This window comes from Canis lupus, chromosome 14, assembly GCF_003254725.2.
Source record: "Canis lupus dingo isolate Sandy chromosome 14, ASM325472v2, whole genome shotgun sequence".
Lineage (NCBI taxonomy): Eukaryota > Metazoa > Chordata > Mammalia > Carnivora > Canidae > Canis > Canis lupus.
The window spans coordinates 33,087,284-33,110,726 of record NC_064256.1 but is presented as its reverse complement, the minus strand read 5'-3'; the positions used below and the strand labels follow the sequence as shown (position 1 = coordinate 33,110,726).

Below are 23,443 nucleotides of genomic sequence, written 5' to 3'. Positions count from 1 at the left end.
TACCAGCTAGTTATCTCCATTGGAAATAGAGTAGAAGTGAAGTCAACAAAATTAGCTTGCCTTTGGTTTGCTTGTAAAATCATTTGTTACTTCTTATTTCATTGTGGTACTTGAAATAGTGGATACTGACTACCTAAGTTAATTATCTGGTTACATGGTATATTCTCCTGGAATGAGAAAATCATATCCATCTTCATACTGGCCTCAGAAACTGGATTAATTCAGAAGATCCCAAATTCATTTCTCATTGCCCTAAATAACTCTGTGTGTATGTGTGTTTTAATAAATAGAGATTTAGCTATCCTGACAAATTTTATGTGTAGAAAACATAGATGTTGTTTGACAAAAACATAAATGACAAATACTGTCCCTTCTTCATTCTGGCCTATGTAACCATTTTGCTGTGATTGGCATGATAAGAAATTTTAAGACTCCAATCCACTAAACAAGAGAAGAATCCCTAGAGTGGGGAAAAGATGAGAATGGAGGTGAAGGGGGAAAATACTAGCCAGTTTTTCTTATGATCCTGCTTCTTATTTCCCATTTTGTTGTCACAGTAGATCCAACTTAGTGAAGTAGTATGGTGATATGCCATATTGAAATTTCTCAGAAAAATTAACTGGCTTACTCATCATCATGGCTTGTGAGTGGCAGAGAGGATTATATTGGAGTTCCTGTCATTTTTAAATCCTCTACACTAGTGTTTTTCAACTTATCAGCTACAAACCACTGGAGGATTGCAGCAAAATTTTTAAAGAATCCTCAAATCTTTGTGTACATATATATTTTTCTTGATCCGCAAATCAAAAGATACTATGATTATCACTATTATCATGCAGGAGGTCTACAAAATTGGTTGACACTTAAAAGGAGTACTCTTCTTACTAAAAATTTAAATAAATAAAAGGAAACCATGGCTCTATACTTGTGGTTTTCATATTTTGGGGTTTCACAGATCAATATCAATATCATTCATTATATGTTTTAGAGCTTAAAATTACAGTCTTCAAACTACATGAATTTAGTTTTATGGAAAACTCACTTCATGGTTCCTCCCTTCAAAATCAGTGAAAATGTTATGGGCAAGGACTGGTGTGAAAAAATGGCATTTGGAAACCTTTCTCACCTTGTAATGCAAAAGAAGAAATGAAGAATGCAAAAGACTCTGTAAGTTGTTGCGATAGGTTTTCAGAAAGGAAACATACATATGAGGATCATTTATCCTTCTCTGGGCTGACTTACTTGGCATCACTTGGTGATTACAGCCACCAGCTGACAATTAGTTTCAACTCTGAGAATTGGCACTTCAAAGATTAGTGATGGAAATGGTATCTCACAAGTAATTCACGTTCTTTCTAAGTTAGAAATGATTCATCATTATGGGGTATGGAAGATAGAAGAAAAGAGCTCATGTATATTTTTTCCCATTCTTTTTAATCTCTTGTCTGCACGGGTTAACCAAGGAGTATAATTACCTTAGATAGTTAAAAACAAAAACAAAACAAAGCAAAAAACAACCTGGGCTAAGAAAAAAATTGTGGGGATCCCTGGGTGGCACAGCGGGTGCCTTTGGTCCAGGGCGCGATGCTGGAGGTCCGGGATTGAATCCCACGTCGGGCTCCCGGGGCATGGAGCCTGCTTCTCCCTCTGCCTATGTCTCTGCCTCTCTCTCTCTCTCTCTCTCTCTCTCTGTGTGTGACTATCATAAACAAATAAAAATTTTTAAAAAATGTGGCAAATATTGACAGATCAGCTGATTCATTCATTCAGTAAACTTTGGCACAATGCCTACTATGTGCCAGACACTGTGCAAAGGATTCAGTGATTAAAACCAACATCAGCAAAAACAATCCCTACTATGAAAACACACAGGAAATGTACTAAATCTAGAGTAACAGTGAAGGGATACATGACTTCCCAAAAGAGATAACATCTGAGCTAAGTCTAGAAAACTTAAAGAGGGATGAAGCAAAACACTTGTCAGCCGAGTGAACTGCATGCGCAAACAAAGCTTCTTGACCATCTCTTTTGTCATCTCAAAAATGGTTGATCTTCATATACATCCACCATCTTGAGAGTTAGGAGGGTTCTTTATTACCTGTCAGGAGGAATGGTTGCCCTGCTGTGTCACCTTGTAAGGTCTTTTCTTCTCAGTTAAATGAGTAACATAAAGAAGGACAGGACAACCAGGATGGTCGTGCTGCCAAATATTCTCATACATGTGGCCAGGCAAAGGGCCAATGCTAATCACAGCCTCCAGCACCTGCATATCCTCAGCTGGGGGGCTCAGTTCTCAAAGAAAAACTCACATAAGGCCTGTCAGCACCTTGCTGTCTGCCTCAGGACAAGGCTATCTAGGAACTTGCCTGAATGTTTCCCACATGCTACAAATCCTGCTTCTTAACATTTACATAGTTTTCTGATACTGTAGTCCCAAACTGTAGCACAAAAGAAATCCTTTACAACCTATACTAGGAGGTAGGCTGAAATTCAAACTCTTCCCAAAGTTAAAAGGAGGCACCTGTGTGATGCTCAGAGACATATGTGAGGAGGATTTCTTAAACAAAGGCTACCTTAAAGGCAACCTGTGTAGTTGCAAAGGACACCCATGCACAGAAGAGTCCCCATGTTTGATTCAATGCTCTGTGGTCACCTTCTTGAATTATGATAATTTTTTAACATGGAAGCATTCATACATTTTCATCTTGCACTGGGATCCACAAATTATGTGGCGAGTCCTGACTACTTTCCCCACCAAAGGGGAAATAGGGAGCCCAGTCAAGCACCTGGAGTCCTATAAGAGCACTTGAAATGGAAGAGTAGGTTATAAAACAGAGAAAAATAAGAGTACAATTTTATAGTTTGTAAGGAAATCTAACATTGTTTGCTAACCTAGAAGCCCATAATTTTAATTTATCAAGCCATTATATGGTTTGTTACTCGGAAACACCCACTTTATTTTATTGCCTTATGGGCCTTATGCAGCCCCTTTCTGTTTCTGTAGTCTGGAAGAGTGGCTCTAAAGACATACAATTAAATACCCCCAAAAGACACACAATTCACAGAACTACATAAAAATGTACCACATAGTGTCAAAGCAACAGTCTGAAACAACTTTCTTTGTACTGATTTCTACTCTATGTCCCAAATGACAAGAGATCACTCTCATCTTGATTTGTCTTTCCCTTTACCTCAACTCACCATTTAGTTCTTCTCAACCACAACCTTAGTTCTCCCTGTGGTCATGTTAGTATTAGTCTTTCTTGGCAAATATCTTTTCACATCACTAATATTCTGAGTCTTATCAGGACTGGCTGCATAATTTGCAGGGTTCAGTGCAAAAATAAATGTGGGTCCTTTGTTCAAAACTTAGTAAGAATTTAAAGGCAGCAATAATAAGAGCATTAAACCATGCAGAAGGCCATTCTAAGTGTGAGGCCTATGTGACCACACAGGCTGAACACCCATGAAGCCACCTCTGATTCTCATTGGCCAAAATTGGATCATGTACCCACTCCTTAACTAACCACTGTTAAGTGGGTTGACTAGCCTTAGACTATCAACAGCTTCTCTGGAGCTGGGCATAAATTCATCTTCCCCTGAGTTGCATGGCATCTGGTGGCAAGGACTCATGACTAAAACCAGGCTTCTTTTGAGTGGAAGTGAGGAAGGTACTACTGCTGAGTAGCCAACAACAATGCCTACTACATCATATGTCCATGACTAAGAAAGAGGAAGTCCTCTTCAGAAGCTCCCTTTGATGCAAACCAAATTTTTGTTCCCTAGAGCCTTAAAGATCAAATCCTACCTACTTAAATCTGCCTACCCTCAATTTCCAGGCTCACATGCACTTCAAATCTCTCCCCTGCTGCTAACCCTTTCTACAGGCATCTGCAGGGATGAAAAGATGTGATTCTCGTCCTCCTGATGGTTATCATCTAAGGAACCAAAATTAACAGACCATAAAACACACAACAAAAACCTCTCAAATAATAGAAAAAAATAATAGAAAAATGCTACTAATTAAAATCCACATGTTATTGCTGAGAGTTTGTGGAAGTATTGGATTTACAAATGCTGGATGCAATCCTCAGTAGTTTAGAAGGAAATGGAATTTTAAATGCAGTAAGTGGTCAGTGTTGGGTACTATGAAATGCATTTTGGAACAGAAGACTAATATTCACAATCCATAGTGGTAGAATTGTTATACAGCAAATTTTGATAGAATGAGCCTTTTTCAAGAGTCAAACAGGTTTGTTTGCCTATAGTAGACTACAAAAATCACTTGAAAACATCAGTGGTAAGTAAAAGGAAGAAAGCCATGCAGTAGAAAGTCCTTACTAGGAAATTAGATCTAATATAAAAGGCAAAGTACAGTTTCTGAAGATACACACAAACTATGCTTTTTCACACCTATGCAAAAATTGAGATCTTTGCTTCAGTTATTCTCTTCCAAACATTCACTCTTCATCTGGCCAAAATCCTGTTCAGTCCTTAAGAACAAGCTCTGGCCCTAACATTGCCAAGAAGCCTTCCTTGAACATTCCTCACTCTAGCATCTCTCAACCCAGCTGAAAAGGAATTAAGAAAGAGGATGCTCTTTCTCCATGAGCTCAGTGCTCCTCATGGCCCTGCACTGGAAGGATCTATTTAAGTGTCTCTCACTCACTGGACCATAACTCTTTGGTGCCAGAAACTACCTTATTCTTCTTTATAACTTGATAACTTATCAAGTTATCTTCTATCAACATGTCATAAGTATTCAAGAATATTTATTGAAAGTGATATGATCAGAATATATATAATAATAACTTTTAATAACCTGTGTATAATGGCAAAAGAATGCTCAGAATAAAAGAAAATAATATATATAAAACTAGATATTTTTATACTATTAATGACCTAAAGGAGGTATTAGAATATGAGAAGGCTATCAAAGATCACTTCAAGATTCCTCTTCTTGAGATCTAGAATAACATATAATAGAGCCTCTTAATTTACTTTCAGTGGAAATGAGCAGTTACTGTAATGACAGGATTTTGTACCCAAGCTTATAAAATCTTCTCCAGTCTCGCCTTCTTCATCTGTCAGTTCCTTTATCTCAGTCTTTTTTCAGAGGTTTTGGTCCCCAGTATTTGAATGTTTACATTCTCTGAAAATCTTTGAAATATGGACTATTTTTTTGAAATATGGAATATATGTTTTTCATGTGCTTTCATTTTCAGTATAAGTTTAATTAGTTTTACCTGATTAGAAATTAAAAAAAAAACTTTAAAGACATACTTTGAATTTCAATGATCTTCTGTAAAGAAATAACAGCATTCATATTCGGTGTTTGGTGGAGAATATCTTCGGCAAGGGGTTCCAGCTGCAAGAACAGTAGATAATAATGAGCAGAATATTATGACTTTATAGTAAGTCTGACAGAAGCCAAAGGAAACCAAAACAACCAAAAAAAAAAAAAAAAGCTTTCTCCAAGAACTAGTTAATATTTTCATTTTGCTGATAGTAGTTATAATAGTGTAGCCAGTTTTATTTTCTGTTTTGCAGCCGTGTAATTGAATTCCAAGGGGCTTTTCTATTGGTCACAAAACTAATCTGTGAAGTCCCTGAAGCAGGTGCATGTCTGTGTATTATTCATTAAAAATCTGAGTTATTTGTGTCATTTTTGTAAGTTCTTCACAAACCAAATTCCATCATGTCTGTATATGCAGCTGGGCCCTGCAAACAGAACCTCAGGGAAGCTGCAGTAGACAGAAACTGAGCAGTCTATTATCCAGACTTTTGGAGTGTTTTTACAATGAACCACCTCACACTTCTGGACACTTCACAAGACAATAGAAAGCCATGAGACACAGCTGCTCTTATTCAACGGCTATTCAATAAATGATAGAGGAAATGTTCAAAAAAGACCAAAGCTAAAATAACTGTGCATTTTTAAGGGGAAGTAACTGTGCATTTTCATTTAACTTCTACTGTATTCATAACTATGCAGATGTCCATGTAGAAGCACAGGACAAATTCCTGTCTTGCAAATCTATCATGATCTTCTGGAATTACACTGATTTTCATGGATAAGCTTAGCAAATGCTGCTTTGCAAGAAATGAAGAGGAACTTTAAATAATTTATGGAGTGTTTTGGCAGAACTAAATCTGATGATGCATCCTGGGAATACCTTGATGATGTAGCTTGGTGTACGGCAGCAGAAACTGTGGAGCCAGACCACTTGCAAACAAAATAGCTAACTATTGTGACCCAGAAAGCAAGGAAAATAATAGTAACAAAGACATTAACAAAAATAGAGTTTTCTTAGAAAATTTAAAGTTAATAGTCTCAAATTCAAACTGATGGTCAATATGGCACGAAAAGTAACCGATGTCACTAGACATTGTACTGAAACATAAACTCATCTATGTCTCTTTATCTGTAGAAAAAAACCTAAAAACTCAGGAATTCCAAGTTTCCACAGCATATGTGAGTGAATCTTCCCCCCAGGGTCTCTCTGAATTGATTATTCTATACTTCAATCATGGAATCTAAAACAATAGCACCTTTCTTCCAGATGCCATAGGATAACCGACTAGCTTAGGGATATTTATACATGGGTAAATTCACTAAATACAACTTTCAAGAGTGTTTTTCTTAGCTGCCAAAGAAAAATCTTTAAAACATCAAAAGGTTATTTGCAATACAGTTTAGAGAGAGAGAGAGAGAGAGAGAGAGAGAGGGAGTCAGTGAAATGGTTCTATAGTCTCAAATTCTTAAAATTTGTTAAAATCATCTTTTAAAAAGTTGGTATTTCAGAGAGTATCTCCAAGAATATGTTATCCTAGTAACACACTCCTAACTCAGAGGAACTAGTGAATCATAGGCAAAAGGTTACTTGGAAAACTTACTCAAGATTAAGGTTGAGTTACCTTGCTTATAAATACTCTTTCCTTTCACTTTGGTCTCAGAGATTAGAGAAAATTTTTAATAGAAATCAAGTAGATTTTACTAATAAAATGCGTTGAAACATCACTCAATATTCAAATACCTAAGAACAAAAGAATGAGGTGATTTCAGCATATTTAGCTCTTCAAAAGCTTTCCTGGGACATTAGAGTAAAAATGCTAAGAAATTGAAAGGTGCTGGCTACTGGAAAGAAAACTACAGGCAGATCATTAATGTAAAAACCTCACTTCTGGAACTCTCTTGCATTGAGGTTTGTGAGCTATTTTTAAGACCTGGGTTATATAGAATGTAAATATGATTCAGGGTATTGAGGATAAAAATACAAACAACCCTTAACCTCCAGTTTGGAATTGTCAGTTAGAAATGATAAAGTTGTATCTAGTTATAAAAGCAACCTAGAGAATTAAAGCAATTACACTGATAATTTAAGCTTCCCAAACCATTTCCCTGCATGTTTTAGGTGAACACCATTTAGAGGATTTAAACTTCAATAAATTGCCCCAATTTGCTTCATTTTGAGGGTATACACACAGACAGAGATGAATTCAGAAAGTCCTCAATGTAGGTTCTTTATTTTTTCTTGGGTAGCTCTGCAAGAAGGTAATAGGTAATACTCTGAATTGGCAAGAAGGCAAATGGCCTTTAGAGTCTGTTTTCATAAAATTAAAATCTTGTATAGAGGGATCAGAGAATTGAGTTGTCTTTTCTAGAGTGTTTGTTGACTTAATCACTCACAATTAAAAGCCCTAAAAACATTTGAGTGAAGCAGCTATTTAAGAAATATTTATGAGTATTGGTCGTTATTAGTAATCTAATAACTAGCTGTAATGAAATAATATTAAATGAATAGTCCTTTTCTTACATTTGGGGCAAAACCTAAGAATATGCAGTAAAGCTGTTATATATTTAGTTCAGCTGATAAGATGTATTGAGGCTAATCAATGTTAGTTATTCAAAGAAAAAGACGTAATTTACGCAAATCAGAGTACTTTTGTATATAAAGCTTATGTGAAGATAAAGCAGATGCAGACATAGGAAATATCACACACCCATCATGCTACCATTGCTGAGCAATTCCCTCAAGTAATAATAATTATCACAGAGCAATAAGATACACTAGATAATTTTAATACAACCTCTTGACACAATAGGTCCTCATCCACCCTTATTAGATCTAAAATGTAAATGCAATCATTACTTATAGAACTCCTTTAGTACATATTTTCTGACTCAGTGACAGGGAAACTTATTTTTCTATACTTTTTACACAAAGTGGCAATACCATATTGATGTAATTCAGATGTTTGCTAAGTTTCACATATCATAATTTCTAAGCATACAGCTATTTTAAAACACCATAAAAATTGTGGCCATCATCATGTTGCAAATAAGTAATTTTCAGATTCTTTAAAATCAGATCATTTAAATAATCAAAAGTCATTGTCAGCTAAATGCATTTATAGAAATAGGCAAGTGTATCCTTGGAGAAGCTCTTGAGTAAGAGTTGTAAAACTTACTCTGTACTCATGAGACATGAAAGTCAACTTTACTATTTTCATATTAAGAACAGAACAGAAAAAAAGCTAGAGATTTTGCAAATAGGTACTGAGGGTAAATGTATACATTAACCAAGCAAAGGATCTACTGGCTATTCTCGTTAGCTTTTATGTTTCCCAAATATACCAAGTATTTTCACACTTTTATGCCTTTATTTATTCTGTATCTTCTAAATCTGATTTTTCTCTATCCTTATTTGAATTGGTGAAACCTTTCTAAATCATCCAAGACCAACACGAACATTGCCTGCTCTGTGAAATCTTTTCTAAAATTCTTTGATAGAGCAAATTGCTCCCATCTTTGTGCTTCCTTTCCATACAAATATTCTTTTTTACTCTACACATCACTGTAGTAAGCCATGTCTATAACTTTCTACTTTGTTTTGAGCCATTTAAAGGCAAAGACAGAGCCTGGTATATGGTGAGCATTTAAAAAACTGTTGAGTGAATGAAGGAAAGATTAATTGAAGGAAGCATGAAGAGGTTGCCTTTATTTAGGACTTCAGAGCTAACACACCTAAGTGGAACAGGTTCTCTTGGTTGCCTGCTACAGTCAGGGCATGGTTTAGGGTTAAAGATTAGGAAGAACAACAGTGATAATTCATTTTTAAATCAATATAATTGATAGTAATTGAAGTTTTAAATGATCTGAACTTTAACTGATTTTTAAATTGATCACTTTAAACTTGGTTATTAATTCCAGTAATACGTATTTATATATATGTATGTATGAATAATTTTGTATACTTTCTACACACACAATTATATCATCTGTGAAAAATGAGAGATTTATTTCTCTCCAAACTTTTTACTTTTTTTCTTACCCTATTGCACAGTCTAGGACCACCATTAATGTTAAAATGAAGCAGTAAAAGTGAGCGTCTTTGTCTTGTTTTTGATTTCAAAGAAAAATTCCCATATTTCACACTTAGATCTGATGCATACTGTAGGATGTTTATAGATACCCTTTATCAAGTTAATAAATTTTCCTTTTATTCCCAGTTTGCCAAAAGTAGTTAACATAATTGGGTATTTAATTTATCCACTGATTTTTAAGCATCTATTAAAATGGTCATATTTCTTCATTATTCTCTTAATGTAGCAATTATAATTACTTATTTTGGAATTTTAAAAAAGATTTTATTTATTCATTTGAGAGAGAGAGAGAATGGGGAACATACGGATTAGGGGGGAGAGGCAGAGTGAGAGGGAAAAGCAGACCCCCTCACTGAGCAGGGAGCCCAACAAGGGCTTGCTCCCAGGACCTGGAGATCATGACATGAGTGGAAGGAAGATGCTTAACCATCTGAGCCATCCAGGCGCAATCTTATTTTGGAATGTTAATATATTATGTTCCTGGGTTAAATACAATTTTGTTACGGGTTTTTAAGATTTTGATGAATGGCTAATATTTTGTTTTGTGTTTTAACTGCTATGCTTATGAGCATGATTTTCCTATAATATTCCCTTCTTATAATGTTCTTTTAAGTTTTGAGGTACCATATACTCAAAAAATCATCTATGAAGAGTTCTTTCCACTACCTCCCTCCTTTTACTCTAAAACAGTATAAATTATAGAAATCACTGATGAAGCTATATCGGTCTAGTATTTTCTCTTGGTAAATTTGGCATTCAAGATTCAATTTTGTTAATTATAGTGGCATTTAAATTTTCTATTTTTTTAAAATTTAAATTCAATTAGCCAACATATACGACATCATTAGTTTTAGATGTAGTGTTCAATAATTCACCGGTTGCATGTAACACCCAATGTTCACCACATGCCCTCCTTAATGTCTATCTGTCAATTACCCCATCTGCCCTCCCACCTCTCCTCCAGCAACACTCAGTTTGTTTCCTATAATTACGAGTCTTCCATGGTTTTTCTTCATCTCTGATGACTTCCCAATCAGTTTTCCCTTCTCAAATTTCTTGATTCTGTTTCTGTAAGGTTGTATTTTTTTTTAAGATTTTATTTATTTATTCATGAGAGACACACAGAGAGAGAGGCAGAGACATAGGAAGAGGGAGAAGCAGCTCCCCACAAGAAGCCCGATGTGGGACTCGAACCCGGACCCTGGTATCATGCCCTAAGACAAAAACTAACACTCAACAGCTGAGCCACCCAGGCGTCCCAAGGTTGTATTTTTATAAGAAATTTTCCATTTCAAATAAAATTTCAAATTATTCTAACATAAACATTTTTAATACTCTCTTGTAATCCACACACTAAAATTTGTGGTAAAGTTCCCCTTTTCATTTTGAGTACTAGTAATGCATAACCTTTCTTAGTCAGTCTTGCTAAGCTTCTGTCGATTTTGTTAATTATTTCAAAGCACTAAACTTGACTTTTAAAAATCGTATGTTTGTTTTTTATTTCATTATTTCTTCTCTTTATATTTGTTTTGCTTACTTCATGTTTAATTTATTGCTTTGATTTTTTTGACTTCTTCAGTTGTATGCTTCTATCTTTAATTTTAAACTTCATTCTAATATACATTTAAGAGCTTTATATTTCCCCCAATTCACTTTTATATACATAACACAAATTTTAATGTCTCAGATTTTCACAATCATTCAACTCAAAATATTTTTGAATTTTTATTGTTATTTATTTGGTTCATGAGATACTGTATTTTGAAATTTACGAATAAATGAGACTTCTGTTTTGAATTTCAAATTATATAAGGGTTTTTACTTTTGTTTTTATACTTCATTTTATTTTACATCATTGGTATCTTACTTTTATTTTATTTTACCATAGCAAAAACACTTAACATGAGATCTAACCACTTAACAAATTTTTATGTGTACATTATTGACTATAGGCATAATGTCATAGAGCAGATCACTAGAGCTTATTCATCTTGCTTAACTGAAACTTTATGCCCATTGATTAGTAACTCCTCATTTCTATTTCCCTCTAGCCCTTGACAACCACCATTCCACTTTTTGATTCTATGAATTTGATTATTCTAGAAACCCCATGTAAGTGGAATCATGCAGTATTTGTCTTTCTGCAACTGGATTATTCCATTTAGCATAATACCTTCAAGGTTCATTCATGTTTCACATATTGCAAAATTTCTTTCCTCTTATTTTTTTTTTTAAAGACTTTTTTTTTTTTATTTATGATAGTCACAGAGAGAGAGAGAGAGAGGCAGAGACATAGGCAGAGAGAGAAGCAGGCTCCATGCACCGGGAGCCTGATGTGGGATTCGATCCTGGGTCTCCAGGATCGCGCCCTGGGCCAAAGGCAGGCGCTAAACCGCTGCGCCACCCAGGGATCCCTCTTTCCTCTTAATAGCTGAATAGTATTCCACTGTATGGATACACCACATTTTTTATTCATTCATCTGTCAGTGAACATTTAGCTTGTGTCCACATGTTGTCCTTGGTAAATAGTGCTGCGATGATCATGGGAGTGCTAATATGTCTTCAAGATCTTAATCTTGATTCTTTTGGTTAAATGTCGAAAAGTAAGATTGCTGTATCATAAGGCAGTTCCATATTTAATTTTTTGAGAGTCCTATATACTGTTTTCCAGAGAAGTTGTACCAGTTTGCATTCCTACCAACAACATGCAAGTTTCCAATGTATCCACATAATTGCCAACACTCATCTTTGGCATTTTTGATAATCACACTGACATACTGACAGATGAAAGGTGATATTTCACTGTGGTTCTGACTTGCATTTATTGATTATTAGTGACATTAAGCATTTTCTCATATACTTTGTGGCCACTTTATTCTTTGGAGAAATTTTTGTTCAAGTCCTTAGCCCATTTTTTAAATCAGGCTATTACTATATTTTACTACTCAGCTGTTAAGAGTTTTTATATATTTTAGAAATGAACATCTTATCAGATATATGCTTGAAAATATTTTCTCCACTTCCATAGATTACCTTTTCACTATGTTGATTTTTTTTTAAGATTTTACTTACTTATTCATGAGAGACACAGAGAGGCTGAGACATAGGCAGAGGGAGAAGCAGGCTCCCTACGGGGAGCACAGTGTGGGACTCAATCCCAGAATCCCTGGATCATGACTAAAGCCAAAGGCAGATGCTTAACCACTGAGCCACCCAGGTGTCCTACACTCTGTTGATTGTTTCTTTTGCTGTACAGTTTTTAAATTTGATGTAGTCCTACTTGTTTATTCTTGGTTTTATTGCCAGTGCTTTTGGTGTCATATTTCTGAAATCACTGCCAAGACCAATGTCATGAAACCTTTCCTGGTTTCTTTTAGGAGTTTTACAGTTTTGGGTATTACATTTAAATTTTAATACAGGGGATCCCTGGGTGGCGCAGCGGTTTAGCGCCTGCCTTTGGCCGAGGGTGCAATCCTGGAGACCCAGGATCGAATCCCATGTCGGGCTCCTGGTGCATGGAGCCTGCTTCTCCCTCTGCCTGTGTCTCTGCCTCTCTCTCTCTCTGTGACTATCATAAATAAATAAAAATTAAAAAAAAATCTTAATACATCTTGAGTTTATGTTTGTGTATAATGCAGATATGAGTCCAGGTTCACTCTTTTATAAGTGGATATCCAGTTTTTCCAACACCGTTTGTTCAAGTGACTATCCTTTCTCCATTATGTATTCTTGGGACCTTTGTTGAAGATCAGTTAGTTGACCACATAGTGCTTTCTATTCTGTTCCCTTAGTCTACAAGTCTGTCTTCATGGCATTGTCATTTCGTTTGAATTACTAAAGCTGTGTATTTTGAAATTAGGAGGTATAAAGACTCCATCTTTGTTCTTCTTTCTCAAGATTGATTTATTGCGGTCTTTTGTAGTTTAATAGGAATTAAAATTTTTTGTTCTATAAAAAATGCCACTGGAATTTTTTTAAAGACCTACTTATTATCTATTCATGAAAGACAGAGAGAGAGAGAGAGAGAGAGAGAGGCAAAGGGAGAAGCAGGCTCCCCACAGGGAGCCCGATGAGGGACTTGATTCAATTCTGGATCCCAGGATCACATCGTGAGCCAAAGGCAGACGCTTAACCACTGAGCCACCCAGTCCCGCCACTGGAATTCTGATGGGGATTGCACTGATTATGTTGATCAGTTTGTGAAGTATGGGCATTTTAACAATATCAGGTATCCATAAACATGGAATGTCTTTCCATTTGCTTGTGTTATGTAACTGATTCTGGTTTAATTCACTGTAGTAAGAGGTTATACTCTGTATGAATTCAATTAGTTGAAATTTATTGGAATTCACTTTATGCTCCCAAATACAGCTTGTTCTTGAAAACACTAAAGGTGTCTTTGAAAGGAATATTACTCTGCAGTTATTGGGTAGGGCTTATATATTTCAGTGAGGGCTAGTTTATGAAAGTATCTAAATCTACATACCTTCTTTTTGTTGTCTTCTTCCTCATCAGTTTCTGAGAGAGGTGTGTTAAAATCTGTCATTATGATTGTGGTTATGATTGTTTTTTCAATTTTTGCTTGATATGTTTTGAAGTTATATTATTAGATGTATAACTTTTGAATTTTTTCATCTTCTTAGTTAATAGAATATTATACCAATATTATCTCTATCCATATTTCTTTTTTTGTCTTAAAGTCCACTTTATATGATATTAATATAGCTACATGAGCTTTCCTTCAGTTGATTTCTGTAGTTCATTTTTTCTTCACTTTTTAATATTCAAACTTTATCATTATATTATAGAAAGTGTCCCCTTAAACAGCATTTTTTAATTACAATGTGATAATCTTTGCTTTTCTTGATTAAATAAATGCATTTATATGTCTTTTGTGGAGCTGCACAAGATGATTCTAAAATCTTATATGAAAACATAGAAGGGACAAATGTAGCCAAGACTATCTTGAAGACAAAAAATAACTGAGGGATTTGTTCTAACAGATATCAAGATTTCTCATAAAACCATAGTCATTAAGACATCTAATAATATCAAGAGGATAGACAAACAGATCTGTGGAATAGAATAGCATCTCCATGAGTATACAGACAAAGATACTACTGCTGAGTCAAAAAGAATAGATGATCTTTTTAGTAAATGGTACAGGATCAACTGTATATCCACATTAAAAATCCCAAAAACCTTGACTTCTACTTCATGCTATATACATATTCAATTCCTGATGGACTGTGTAGCTAAATGTTGAAGTGAAAATAAAGCTTTAAGGAAGGAATGAGGAGAATATTTGCATGACTTTAGGTATACACAAAGAAAACTTTAAAGGAATACAAAAAGAACTAATCATAAAGGAAGTGATAGATTTGTACTACATTAAAAATTACTTTTATTTATCAAAGGACATGATTAAAAGGGTAATTAGTCAAGATATTTCAACACATGAAACCAACAATAGAATCCATAAAGAACTGCTCAAATCAGTAGGAAAAATAACAATCTAAAAGTGGATAAAAAGACTTAATAGGTATTCATAAATGTTATATACAAATAATCGAAGAGTAGATGAAGATCTGCTTTACTTCACTAGCATTCTGCCAAGACAAAACCAGGATGAAATACGATCACACACCCAAAGAATGTTTAAAATTTTCAAACACTAACAATAACAAGTGTTGGAAGTATGTAGAGCAACAGAAATAGTCATGGGCTGCCTGTAGGAGTATGTATTGTGATAACCACTATGGAAAACAGTTATTATCTATGACTAATAAACATATGCAAATCTTTCAACCCAGCAATACCACTGTTATATATATATATATACAGTCAATAGAAATGTGTGTACAAGTGCATCAAGAAATATATATAAAAAGTCAATAATAACATTGTACATAATGACCCCCTAACTGAAAAATTCCCTATATTCATTAAAAGTAGAATAAATTAAAAATTAATAAAAAATAAAAGTAGGATAAATAAACTATGGCATTTTCCTATTCTTTTTGTTAAGTGTAGTATTATATAATAGTACAAATGAATGAGCTACAGCTAGTTGCAATAACATGGGTGAATCTCACAAACAGAATATTGAGCAAAATAGGTTATAAACAAAGAGATGTATTTTTATGATTTAATGTATAAAAAGTTAAAAAATAGGTAAATTAAAATTTCACGTTAGAAAGCATAAAATTGGTTACTTTCAGAAAAGAGAAAGGGAGTACTAATTGGAAAAGGAAATACGGGGCCTCCTGAAGTGATAAGATTATTTTATTTTTTTGACTTGGTTGATGGTTATATATGTGCTTGATTTGTAGTATTTCATTGAGTTGTACATTCATACCTTAGTTTTCTGAATATTATACTGTACGATTAAAGACATTTAAAAAAGAGAGTATGTTTTCTGGCATAAGGGAATAGGGAAACTAAGTCTGAGTCCATATTTTCTCTACTATATTATGGCACATTTAAGGAAAAAAGTGAGATTGTAAGTGTTTCAGCAAAAACAACAAATTATATTCTTAGATACAGACTACAAGTTCACTTACAAACCAAAACAAAAAAAAATGATAGAGGGTTCAGTTGTCAGGACCAAAGATATTACAGAACTTTGGAAGAATATGATGATTAAGACCAAGAGGATAAGGGAAGCAGTTTGCTATATAGACCTGACCTTCCATGCTGATGAACTATTATCAATTCCCTAGTGAGGAGGCGTTGGTAGTTAAAACTCAAGTTCCGTTTAAATAATTGTCCTAGAGATGTATGCAATTAGTTGTATATGTTTAATTTGATTGCTTAAGTAAATCTGGTTATAATTTTATCCATATTGTGATTCATGAGTCATTCTCAAAATAATCCCTTTTATTCATTTAAAGTCATTAAAATCCTTGACCAAATAGATTGAAAAAAAAAGTATATCAGGATTGATTTCATTGATAATCAAGTAACTACACTGACAGACTACTGAGATTATTTAGACTGAGTCTGCCTGCATCCTACCTACATGTGGATGATAAAGGGTGACATCACATAACAATAAAGAAACATCTCTGGTCAAGAGGAGTGATAAAAATCTAACAAGTCTAATGAGAATATCAGGAAAACCAAGAAACAAAGGATAACAGCTATGGCCATGCAGCCCACGTAAGATATTGAAGGAATACTTGAATAAAATAAGAGGGACAAGCAGGTTAGAATCTGAGATTATTACTGAGGTTATTGCTTTATTTATCTAGTTTCATCCAAAGCTACCATGACACTGGGGCACCTGGGTGGCTAAATCAATGGAGTGTCTGCTTCTTGGTTTCGACTCAGGTCATGATCTCATGGGTTGTGGGATGAGCCCAGCCTCAGGCCCTGTGCTCAGTGAGGAGTCTGTTTGGGGATTCTCTCACTCTGCCCTTCCTCCTACTCTTTCTCTCTCTAAAATAAATCAACAAATATTTAAAAATGACAGCAAATCTATGACATAAAACATCAGCTAATAAATGGAAGTGGGAAGACTGTGAAGAAGTGCCTCTATTCACTCTTATATCCAAATAGTATCCCATAGTTTCTATGACATTGAACTCTGGTAAATTTGTACTAAATGGCATAATTAAACACCTATAGCAAGAACTGACTAAATAATTAAAAATGAACTTAAAGGTAAAACAGAGGCATAGTGGCCTATTGGAAAGAGGATAATGAATGAAATTAGTTGGATAATTCACACTATCAATAATTTTAAGACTTGAGGTAAGATTATGGATGTTCAATACAATGAGAAAACATTTCAAACCACAGTTGAGTTAGAGAAATACTAGATATATGGAAAGGTGTTTATGTTAAAATGAAGTTTCAATAACATTGAAGGGATGTTTGCTCAGTCCTTTATGTATAATTCCCTAACACAATGCCCATAGTTGAGATATTAGTTTTTACAAAGAAGATTTAGTTCATTCTGTTTGCCAAAAACCTTGTTTCTCTGTTCCTGTTTTTCAAATAAGCTTAAATTTGATAGTTATACTTGGTGAGTCCTCCTACTTCATTATCTTTGATTCTCAGTTTTCTTCCCCCCCCCTTTTTTTTTAAATTTTCTCTTCTTTAATTTGCATGTTTTTAAACTACTTTTTCTTTTCTTTTTCTTTTGTTTAGTAAAAAGATTTGTACTATACTCTTTTCCAAAAGTCAATTTTTCTGTTAAGAATACCTGTTTCACATCATGTAGCAGCGGTGTGCTGGTAAATGTTTAACAGAAATAGCTGTAATTTGTAGCATTTGCTAAATTCCATGCTGTAAATATTCCCACCAAGGCCTATTTCAAGATACAAGTGTGATGTCACTGAACTCAGATTTGAGTAGAGATATATACTACTCAATATTATATAACAATTAGCTCTCACAAGTCATTGAGAGCCAGCTCCAACATAACACTGATAGACTATTATTTTGATTATTGATAATCAGGGGAAAACTCTTCTAATAATCATTTGCTTAAAAACTTTTTTTCTTGTATGAGTCTGCCCTTTTCAAAATTTACACACTGTTTTATTATTGTTTTACCCCAAAGCATGGAGCTTAAGTCTTCTATATCTTCCACAGAAATTCCAGTTCCTTATCATATTCCATTCTACTGATCCAACCCCATTACTTACCTTATTCCACTCAAGTAGCCTTTTCTCTGCCAAAAACAAAACAAACTCAAAACAGAGCTACTCACAATTCCAAGAAGTTTTAATGTCTTTTTGTATTTTAACTACAACAGATATTTTCCTTTGATTTTAGCTTTTCAAAATCTTATTCAAGACCAAGGTTAAATATTACCTCTATTAAAATATTCCTCCATCCTTTAACCTTAGTTAAAAAGAAAGGGTCCTATATTACATTCCCAAAGTACTCGGTTTATATTGCTTTTAATGTTATTTGCATTAGAACTTTTGGGAAAAACATAGATGTCCAATAAAAGACTATTGAATCAATGGACAGATAAATGAATGTCACAACATGCTTGTTTCACCACTGAAAAGAAATGCTTTCTTTCTTTTATTGGTAATTGGAATCCTGTAAGGTACCTAGGTTCCCAGTCCATATTCCTTTTAACACCTTCTGGAAAGCCTAAAGATAAACCGTATATAAGATCTACATGATGGAGTTTTGAATTATCCAGATATCTTCTACTTTATTTGGCATTTGTGAAAACAGATAAACAAACAAAACATCCTATACCACTTTGGTTCTGCTTCTCATAAACCTTTGAAGAATATAAGAAATGCAATATCATAGGCCATATCTACAATGGAAAATATCTTCAAATAATATTTTCCAAAACATTTTTACTCTCTTTATATTATTCATACATTCCTGTTAAGAGCATGGATAGGTTTTAAAGTCTAAGAGAGAAACCACAGAAAAACTTATTCTGAATTATCTGAATTATCTGAATTATCCTGAATTATCATATATTGTCCCTGTATTCAATTCTCCTTTTCTCTACTCATGAATTCCAAATATTTAAGAGTTTGCAAGCTTCGCCAGATTCACACTAATTCCCCAATGGAGTCAGTCATATATAATGTGAAGGATGAAAAGATGGCAAAACTTCTTTGTTTAAAATCTAAAGCAAACAAATCCCAATAACCAACTTGGACAATACCATCTTAAGAGTTCACCTAAGGAGTGGTTGTCAACACCTATTAGAGTCAATACAAGAGATTCTTTTAGCATCCTTATGAGGCAAAAAGTCACCTCGGGAAGATTATCAACATATATAACCAACATATATAACCAGTAAGTGTAGCCATTGCTCTGATATTCAAGTCAGATGAACACAGGTGAGCCTACTCAACAAGAGCATGCAGTTATTACAAAGAAGAGGAGAAAGAAGAAAAAGAAACAGAGGAAGGCAAGAAGGCAAAGAATGAAAGAAAAAGAGAGGGGAGGGAGGAAGGAAGAGGGGGGCCTGGGTGGCTAAATTGGTTAAGTATCTGCCTTTGGCTCTGGGTCATAATCCCGGGATCCTGGGATTGAGCTGGAGCACTAGTCTCCCTGCTCAATGGGCAGTCTGCTTCTCCCTCTCTCTCATCCTTCTTAATGCTTAGGCTTTCTCTAACTCAAATAAATAAATAAAATCTTAAGAGAGAGAGAGAAAGAGAGAGAGAGAAGGTGAGAGAGAAAGAGGAAGGGAAGGAGAAAGGGAGCAGGAAAGAAGGAATGAAAGGAGTAAAGACAAACCTTAATACGAGTGAAGGAGATTTTAAAAAGCTATAGTCCATATTTTAATAGCACTGTACGGTGATGGATGGTAGCTACACTTGCAGTGAGCGTAGCATTAGACAGCAAGCTGACACTATGTTACACCCTTGAAACTAATGTTAACATTGTTTGTCAACTGTACTCAAATAAGAAACATTTTTTAAAAAGTAAAAAAACATGTCATAGACTCAAATATAAGGGCTGAACTTTCAGTACTAGAGACTGTAGCATCATCCCAACAACTTCCATGTTGATAGCAATTTGTTTTTTTCCCTAACAAGCTTAAAACTGTCATTTATTCTGTTTTGACAGGTGGCCTTTTAATAGCCACGGCCATGTTTTCAACTTACTACCCAAGGCTCTTCTTACTATATGTCCTCTTCTTTCTTCTACCTGCCTGAAGTTTTTCAATGTTTTCGTTTTAGATTCCATAGGAATGCCAACAGCTTAAGCTTTTCTCACCTCTTGGAAAAATTTCTTTCAGGGGAAGCAACCCAGGGTGCTGCTAATTGGCTTTGCATAACAGTAGGCAAATCTGGCCTTAAAATAACTGTGTCATTGTTTGCTGGCCCGTACAAAAGCAGACTACCAAAATGATTTTTACTGAGAATCTCACAGGCATTTCTATTGCTGATTCTAAAAATGATGTAACTATTCACGTAAGGATCTCTGATGCCATTTCAAGCAACCTGACTCTTCTGATTTGGATAGTCACTTCAATTTCTTGCAAATCTCAAGCTGGTGTTTCTGTTTCACTTAATAAGTTCAAAAATATTCATCATACACTGATAGGGCTGATAAATCTAAGTTCTGAACTTTTCCAAGAACAAGAAAAAAATGGACTTCTGGTATGTCTTCAAAATCAGTTGCCTCAAGGAATTTTCTGTACCATGCTCAAATTAGCTTTAATCCAATAGTATATTATTTTGACTGACCTTTTGCATATTTCCTAAAAGAATAGCTAAAAGATGTTTTGCTAACTAGATCACTTTCATGAAAAAGAATTCTTTAAAAAGAAAAATACCTATTTTGAATGCATCATTCAGATAAACTTAATTTTTAAAAAATCAAGTTTTTTTGGTACCCATCTATATATTTATACTAAGATGCAGAGTCAAGAGTTCCTGCTGATTTTATAATTCCTTTGGGTTATGTAATACACATTATTCTGCTGATAATAAGTTCTATGAAGCAGCATTTGCCGTATTGACATGGCCTGGCCAAGAACAACAAGGAAAAGAAATAGCATTCAAAAAACTGGCAAAATGTTTATGAATTCTAATCCTCTGCACATGAATAAATACATCTGACAAAGTGCAGAGTCCCTCAAAAAGGCCCTTCTTGACCTTCCTAATTTGAGTTCAATTGCATGTTCAGTGTTGAGAAGCCAAAGTAGGTTCTGCCAATGTTTTAAGCTAAAGCTTTACTACATTTTGCTATTTGTAAAAGTGAAATCCCAGATAATAAGTTATAATTGCCCTATTAATCACTTGAAAAGGGAGTTTGGAGGGAAACTGGGATTTGAAATTGCAATAATTGGCATTTGAAAGATTTTTAAAAAAATTTTTCTTACCTAGGCCTTACTACATAAAACTACTGTGAAAACTACATGTATGCACTTTTTAAAATGATGAGGTACATGCAATATGTCTTATTATATATTACTTTTTCTAAAAGAATGAAATTTAAAACTTCAATGTAGTCATGCTGTTAGTCATAATGACCTTTGAACTGGAAAAAATATATAGAAAGCCAGACCTTGGATTATAAATTATATTGTCAATGAAAGTGAGAAGAACTCTTTGTTTCTTAAGTTGTTTCAAGTATTACATTTTCATTTCCTTTTTTCAAATGAATTATAATGCACAACACACATGTATTTTTCTTCCATTTTTCATTAGGAAAAGAAAATCCTTCTTTCTCTAAGCTTTGTTCCTCTGCATATTGATAGACATGACACACCAAAATTTACCTTTCAAAGTTCAATATACCAAGTCCATCTGTTTCTCTTAAGTATCTTGTGGGAAATTTTATAATCTTATTTATATTCTAAAGAAATATCAACAGAAAAACACCCAGAAAACTAGAGGTTATTTAAACTTATCTTCCTTTAGTTCACAATACCCAAATTTTAGATTGTGCTCATGCAATTAAAGGTAGTCATTGAAAAACAATAAAGTGGGTATTATAATAACTAAAGCAAATTTACTATAAGACGTTCAGATAGTGTAGTTGATTAAATTGTCAATATAGTCAAAAATAATCATTTCAGTTATCATTTATAGCACCTATACATCCATATGGGCATGTTTAAGATTCACCGATTACATTTTTATTCCTTCCAATATCTTAACCCTGTTCTTTCTAAAAATACAGAGAAAAGGTATAGAGTAGGTTTGAGAACAGGTCTCAAATTTTAAATTAGGGGATGTTGTTCTAATGTCATTAACTGCTTTATGTAAACAGTCTATTTGATCTCTAGGAATAGCCTATATAATAAAATGACCACAGACATCCCAGTCAAAAGGTCATGAAGTGGAAGGAAGGTACAAAACACAACCAGTTAGCTTTTTAGTATACCCAGACAAATTAAGAAAACCAAGCAACTACATACAACTGACTTGAATGTGTTCTAAAATACAGTCATCCCTTAAAGAAAGAGACCACACATGCAAAAATATTATTCCATTCTCACTGGAAATCCTTCCTTGGAAGAATAAAGTAGGCCAAGTGTAAAGATTACCAGCACATAGAAATAGAATCTCATTTGAATGGATGTGCTCAAAGAGAGCCAGTGAAATCCATAATTTCCTTTCACATATTTGGAAAAGTAGTTGGCTTTTGCAACTGGGTAACATTTTTTTCTGGGCAGGTCAATCATCCATGGAGCCACAATCCACAACCTACTGTGATTTTCTGCACATCTGGCATAAGCCTTTACAATGTAAATATTAAAACCAGTCTGCTTTTCTAAAATGTTTCCATATTTAAAATCAAATAAGTAAGTTGAGACTGTAGGTGAATATGCAAAATATGTTTTCTGGTAGGCAAATAGAGCAGCTTAACATTAACTGACAAGATAGAAGTAACTTTTATTTTTTGCACTCCTTTATTCCTATACATACACACAAAAATGTCCAGCACTATTTTTTAAATCGTTTGTTTATAGGGAACTAAGGCTCTAATATTTAGAAAGTCTTAGACACCCTGACTATGTATGCTCTGAAATAGCAATTTACTAATAAGAATGCTAATCATTAGATAGTTATATCCTTGGGTTACCGTGCCATCTAAAATTATGCAACAGAGTAAAGACTTAAATATTGCTCAAGTTTTTTTCTCATATTTTCCTTAGAAGAAAAAAAGTAAGTATTTACTTCAATAAATAAGGCACAATAATCATGATGAAGCACTATAGATTTGTAAGATAAAGGGTAACAAACAATAAAACTTATGTGCTCAGCATGCAGAAGAAAAAGTACTTTTTTCCCCTTCATAAATACTACAGGCAAAATCGTAAGTCACCAGTAAAAAACAATATGCATGACAGATTTAAAAAATGATTTTGTATATGTTTATTTTGTCAGTGGTCACATTGCAAGTTCATGTAAAGAAAGGAAAACATCTAAAACAGTCTTAACACTTGTAAACTTTCACTATAAAAAATAAATAGCTACTCTGGAAAACAGTATGGAGGTTCCTCAAAAAGTTAAAAATAGAGCTACACTACGACCCAGCAATTACACTACTAGGTATTTATCCAAGGGATACAAAAATAGTGATTTGAAGGGGCACATGCACCTCA

General features: G+C 34.2%; 1 protein-coding gene across 31 annotated transcripts in view; it reads right to left on the bottom strand.

Moving 5' to 3' along the window:
* HDAC9 (histone deacetylase 9) overlaps window positions 1-23,443 on the bottom strand; it is a 1,020,499-nt gene that overhangs the window by 40,706 nt on the left and 956,350 nt on the right. For all 31 annotated transcript variants that reach the window (XM_049093664.1, XM_049093655.1, XM_049093656.1 and 28 more), the window contains one exon: window positions 5,284-5,368. In XM_049093664.1, the coding sequence (XP_048949621.1) occupies window positions 5,284-5,368 (85 nt within the window). The remainder of the gene's footprint in view (window positions 1-5,283; window positions 5,369-23,443) is intronic.